General features: G+C 35.7%; 1 protein-coding gene across 4 annotated transcripts in view; it reads left to right on the top strand.

Moving 5' to 3' along the window:
• The window catches only part of LOC117335014 (protein CASC4-like), a 23,321-nt gene continuing 16,465 nt past the window's right edge, over window positions 1-6,856 (top strand). For all 4 annotated transcript variants that reach the window (XM_033894905.1, XM_033894903.1, XM_033894902.1 and 1 more), the window contains exons 1-2: window positions 1-430; window positions 4,894-4,948. In XM_033894905.1, coding sequence (XP_033750796.1) covers window positions 77-430; window positions 4,894-4,948 — 409 coding nt within the window. In that variant the 5' untranslated portion in view covers window positions 1-76. The remainder of the gene's footprint in view (window positions 431-4,893; window positions 4,949-6,856) is intronic.

Raw genomic sequence — 6,856 nt, 5'->3', positions numbered from 1 at the left:
GCATCATAACACGTCGTCAAAGCACGGTGGCGTAGACGTTTTTGGACTCGGAAGTTGACAAGTAAAATATACAACTATGGCATCAAATGGACGAGGCTCCATGCGAGCTCAAAGTCGGTCACCTCCATTCCTTGTTATAGGCCTTTTGGTAGCATTAGTTATCCTAGGGGCAAACTACTGGAATCTATCTTCAAATAACAGCAAGTTGGCGTTTGAGGTGGCTGAACTCCAAGATCAAGTCCGACAAATTTCAGCGAAAAGAATCAGCGCAGAAAAAAAGATCGACTCTATGGCAGAGAGCTACAACCGAAATAAAGACACTCTGGCACAGAAAGAGAGTGATGTTAAATCTCTGAATTCTCAAGTAGAGGACAAGGTGGGAGAACTGCAGTCATTGGGAAAGGAAAAGGAGTCTTGTCAGAATAATTTGGTATGCATGCGCGCAGTTACACATGAATTGTCACACTTCATTAAACATTTAAGAGCACAAGCCTAGGGATACGTACGTTAAAATATGAAAATATATGGCCGCATGGTATGGTTAGGTGTTCTAAATTTTTTACCACTTTAGATTTTATGATACATATGTTTATTACAGGGCGTGCACTAGAACGAATATTCATACCCTGCCTACACTGCTCTCCAGCAGGGTATGAAGTCCCTCCCATTGCCGATAGTGTAGCAAGCCCCGATGTGATTCACATCAGGCAGTATTAGCTGTGGTTAAAATTTTCTCGGATAAAAAAACACATGTAAATTGATGATTCTGGTATCTATTGTAAATATTTCAAGCCACAAACCTGCACATTGCGTCAATTGTTTGACAATAAATAGTAAAATCCAAAACGAGCAAGACACACGGAAATATCAGTTCAAACATACCGCCATCTTTGATACAGGTGTAAAGGTCAATTTCCTTATAAGGAAATCAAAATAAATTGATGGTAATGAGATTTCCCGCGATATTTCAACAGAAAAACAGATTCGGAGTTATATACCTCGGTGAGGAAGGTAAATTCATTCTGAAATTATTTAATTACGCAAAGTAAGATTCGCTTTCTTCACAAGAGTTACAAAACACTGGTTAAATATCTCTGATTATGTATTTATTTATCGTAGTAGCTTCATCCATATATGGATCACGGGTTCCATATTTGGGTTAGAATCCTCGCTAGAGTTCTTCGAGAAGTATCATGGCGGATCACGGAGACAACTCCGAGCAGTATGATATCAGAATATGCGAATTAAAGATTTCTGGATTGGACGGTAGGCTAATACATTGCAAAAAAATGTATAAGAAATGTTTAATTATACGAACTATTACTCCAAAGTTAAAAGATACCCGCTATTTGTAGCATTTTCAAGGTTCACTGTTTTGCTACATTACGAGCAATGGGAGGGAATCGTAGCTCTGACGACGACCATCTGTCAGAAATTGTCCGTCCGTCGTCCAGAGCTACGTTATCGCAGCTAGGCGTGCACCAGCTGATAGGCCTACTTCTCTTGAATTGATGCACGAGAGGATGGTTATACTCCCCAGAATTAGTTGAATTGTTCATTTGACCTGTATGTTCTCACCATTTAGTTTTGTGTCAGATTTGACTTCTCACAAAACCTATATTTTATAACTGCTTTATCCAAATGTGGATCCATATATTTAAAAAGTGTCACATGTACTAGCAATGCTCAACCATTTATTTCCTTAATATGTGTTTATATAAACTGTATCTTATTTTGTTTATCTATGTTTGCTCATTACAAAACAGAAAACAGATTGAAAATCGGCTGAAAAACAAACTTTCTATGCGATTTTTAAAAAACAAAAAACCGCTGTCCTAAAATGGCATTTTTTTCAAATATACAAAAAACGTGTACTCCATGCATCTTGATAAGTTGAATATGATTTTGTTTGTATACATGGTGTAAGAATTGGCCAATTGTAATATTCAAACAAAAAACAGAACATTATTCTATTTTTATGTAAGATATTTTAGGTAAAATGTTCCATTATGACCATTTTAAGTGGAAGTTACTCCCCTTCTTAAATTTTTAACAAGTGAAACTGAAAGTATATAGATTCAAATATCTTAACGAGGTAGTAATAACACCTCAGTGTAGCTATAACACGATTTAATTAATTGTGTTTTATATATAAACAAATGATAGTAATGTTGGTATGTGATAAACTGCAGTCGACACAAAAAATAAGTCTGTAAATGCGCATATTCAAAACTAGGTTGACTAGCTATAGTTGACTTCGATATGACGTTGAGTCTTCGTCAATGAAATGGTGTGTTCATCTGTTATTGTAAATGTTTCATTTGTTTAATATTGATGCTTAAATTGATTTGATTGTTTGCTGTGTAATTCAAACTAATGGATTCCATACAAAACTAGATCAGTCCACGCGAAATGTATTTTTTTTTACAGGACATTTGGTCTGGTAAAAGCTGAAGTATTACCTGACCGGATTCATCTTTACCAGACATTTTGGTCTGCTAAAGTAAAAAATTTTACCAGACCAAATTATGTTACTTGATAAGCTATATTTTGACTCCAAAATAAAAAAACAAACTCAAGACATGACATATGGAATCAAATTTTACTCAACTTTAAAAACTCCTGGAAATCATCATGATTCTATGATTTATTCAACACTTTACCGGACCGATGGAAATTTTATTCGGACATGTCCGACGGACCGGTTATATTTCGCGTGGACTGCTAGATAGAAAATGTGTATGGTGTACCGCTGTGATCAGGCTCTCTCGGCGCTACTTTCGACCGCCATCTTTGATTTTACGATGTTGTTCAGTGACCCCCGTCTCGAATAAATGACATTTTCATGTGTTTCCCGGGATTGTCATGCATATTATTATATACCCAAAAAATCAGAAATGCCTAAGTAATACAGCCAGTATGGTCACGCCGTTTGACTCGGCCGGAATCACGGTAATACATTTATTCATAATTCAGTTTTTCAAAAAATCGGCATTCCTTACCCTTTTGCCATTTTTAACATACGAATAGTTAAATCAATAGGATTCCTTATGGATATTTTTAGGTAATTTATGCATTTGTATAGAATGATAAAGACAATTAAATCCTCCGGATACTAAACCCTATAATTGGGGTACGTGTTTTAAAGCGTTTCTAAGATATTGATACGAGTTACCTGCCCTTTGCTTGAGCATTGCTACTCATTAAAAAAACAAGCGTTTGTGGACCTGTTTCATAGTGAATTGTATTGATGCATCTATAATTTAAGGTCATTGATATTTAATTACTGTAGAATTAATGACAGAATGACTGGTTATCATCGCTAATTATATATAATAACACGTACATGATGATGTTCCAATGCTTTGTTAAAAAATTGTGATAACTGGGGTAAAAACTTATTTCCATTTCATTTGTATATAGATAAACCCAACTTTAATTTTGTACAGATACAGATCTAGATATGGTATCGAGGCTATCCACATCATTGGATACCCACAGTTGATTGCACTATATGTTGTGCTACTTTCAAAAATCCTCGCTTCAATGGCGTCGCTCGATAATTAGATACCAATCAACATAGCCCGTCCAGAATAAGAACTCAGTTTACAGAAGGGAAAGTATGAAGAAGGACAATGTAATAATATGGCTGCACTGATAGATATATACAGCAGTGGGTCCTACAGGTCTTTAGTGTTTAAAACAAGTACGGTACGGCAATGTTTTTTGGGATGTTAGGTGTGCATAGCATGTAATTTGTCTGTCAGTAAACAGAGATTAAGTGTCGGGGACACCACTCGGCCACCATGCCCCTGTTGATATGCAGCTTCTCTAAAGCTCGGGTTACCTTCAATCTGATTGGCTAAAATTCTTATAGGAAAATGAGCCAATTCAAATAGCTTCTAGTGAAACAAGGGTTTTTCACTTGAGTTGACATGGTGAAAAGTGTGGTGTAGTGTATGCAATCAACTGTGGGTACCCGATGATAGGCTGTCCAAGAATCATATGCCACCCACCAGCAGAAGATGGCCATCCACAAAAAATGGATCATAGAAATTTGACTACATGAATAATGCAAGGGGAATTTTAGGTGTGATTTGTCCAGTCTATCGGGTCATTATTCTTGCATTGGTTTCCAAAATCACAAAACTGGAGTCAAAATTTGCAATGTTCTGATTTGCATGCTATATCCTGCATTATATTTATCTGCTGTAATCATCTTTCATTTCATTACTTTTGATCATAATTTAAAAGATCAGATTATTTTGGAATTGGTCCCAAAAAAAACCCCAAAACAAAACAAAAAAATTTATCTAGTTAAAAAAGATAAGAAGCTCAAGAATGAAATGACATTATTGTAGTATGTAATATTTGACAAATGTGATAGCTGACACTAAGATAAAATTTATTTTTTAACTTCATAACCCACAGTGTTCGAAAGGAAAACCTGGTCGGTCTATGTAAAATTTCTAAGTATTAACCGGGCTGGTTATGGAAAGTTTGAATCCAACAGCATTCCAATATTTTCTGACAAATGATCATATGAAATCAGAGCTTACAATCGAGTATGAACTGGATGATGGAAGTGTTTGCATGATGCAGTTATGCTACTTTCAATATGTTTACAAAATGGGTCTATGGATAGTTGAGTTATGGGATTTTAATTTTCTGGAGACAAATTGTCTAAGGAATTTTCATTTATATTTTCATACACTGAACCCATGACCTTTATGATATATCATTTACAACCAAGTCCGAGATTTTCAATTGCAGGTTTTCACCACTGAATGAACAATATGCCAGTTAACACTTTCTTGCATGGTTAAATGGATGGAATGTATACATTGCCCAAATTACAATATCAATTCATATTTACTTGTTTTTTTTATGCAGAAAAATTGTGAAGACAACAGTAATGGGATACAACAAGAGCTTTTGAAAGTAAAAGGTATGTACTCTCGATTCTACTAAACAAGGAACAGAACATCTACCTGTAATGTATTTTGTAATGTTGATGTTATTTGGAGATCAACAAATGTTTTAATCGATAAAAATCCAAGCTATGGTTATTATTATATGACAGAGTCTTTTGAGATTATTTATATGATCAATACTTTGCAGCTGTTACAGGTGTATATTAAGTAATCTCAAACCAATTGACTTGGTAATGTTGTATTGATGATTGGCAACATTTATGTACTCTTAAGATTTGTGTATAAAATGCAGTAGAGAACAGTTCAGATTGTCACACTGATTGTCGGCCGACACACAAGGAATAACTGACTTCAAAATGGCCAAAGAGGTTTGAAAGTAAACATGTTTACTAATTGAATTCAATCTTCATTGAATTAAAAACTTCTTTGTGTGAATATTCTTAATAGAGAGATGTAAAGATCCAGTAGCCCGTAGTCCATCTCTCAAAAAGTTGGCATCAAAGTAAAGTCATATCATGCTCAGCATTGCTGGCAGCCATACTTGTTATGATGGGATGCCTTCTTTTTTAGGCCAACTGAGACAAAATCTCAAGTGACCTGTACATGTTTCAATCACCTTTTCCCTAGAAATCCCCAAACTAATTTAAGTGAAATTTTACAGAAACAATTCATGGCTAAAGGTCAATCAAAATTGTGGATTATATTGTACCCATCCCCCAGGGACCTAACAGAGGCACAAATTGGCTAAATTGACTGAAATTTCAAAAAACATCTTCTCGGAACTCAAAAAGAGTAGAATCAGATAATCTGGATATATCAAAAAGCCCTAACTAAGGGTGCTTTGTGATAGGTAAGGGATGGCAAAAACTCGGTCGTTAGAGCGCCCTCCACCTTACCTCTGGTGAAAGTGCCAGGTATCTGGTTCAATGCTCCCTCCCTGTGTCGGTTTGTGTTTCAAAGGAAGCCGAGAAACAGGCTGATCTGTGCTGTCTTGGTTTCGTCATTTTGCAAGATGCATTACCCTAATTGCTCTGTATCATGGCATACAGCGGGCCTCCCGTAAGTTGTTCAGTGATGTAGTCACCAACTACTACAAGGAGACCCCCACCTCAAAGTGACCCTGGCTGTTCACAGGATGATAGACCAAACAAACATCATTGATAGAAGAGTGTAAAGTGTTTTACCAAAATTGGGAATTTTTATAACCTTTTGGTCTCTCATGATCATTTCCCCCAAGGTGAGGGGGTATAAATTTACCGTAGTTTGTGTAAGGGAAATAACATTTTTGAGCATTATTTGTTGAATTACTGTTGGAAATAATCAAAATTGGTTAGAATTATCAGTTTTGGAAAGTAGTTTTATGATATGCATATATTGGCCCTGAGGGGCTGATGGGTGGGGTCAAAATCGGTCAAATTGACTAAAACATACAGTAGAAGAACTTTTGACCTTTCGCTTTCAGATTTATTTTTCAAATGGAAACTGATATACGGTAAACCTCCGGTTAGTTCGAACAAAATTAAATAAATATTGACGAACCTGTTCGAATTATTCGAAATTATGCTTCAGAAAATATGCGTGAGTTCGAACTATTCGAGACAAAATCGGCGAAAAACTCGGCAGAGTAAAATCATTAGACACAAACACATCCATCATAAATCTGATACGTAACAACGGCGGCCTGAACAATGGCACATTTATAAGTAAGTAAAATGATAGTTTTTCATTTAATTCAATATTAATTGATCGTTAAATGTTCTTCATTTCGCGATAATTATGATGGTTTTTGCGCGAAGCCGCTCGCGGATCGGCTACAGTAGGCCCCAAAACAGTACAGTACCCGTTTCATTTGTGACTCAAAAGTTAAACATTTGTACAGTATAATCTTTGCATGATTATATTTTTTATCTGAATGAGAAACT

This window comes from Pecten maximus, chromosome 9, assembly GCF_902652985.1.
Source record: "Pecten maximus chromosome 9, xPecMax1.1, whole genome shotgun sequence".
Classification (NCBI taxonomy): Eukaryota; Metazoa; Mollusca; class Bivalvia; order Pectinida; family Pectinidae; genus Pecten; species Pecten maximus.
Note: the sequence above shows the minus strand (reverse complement) of the source record. Positions and strands in the feature narration are given on the sequence as shown.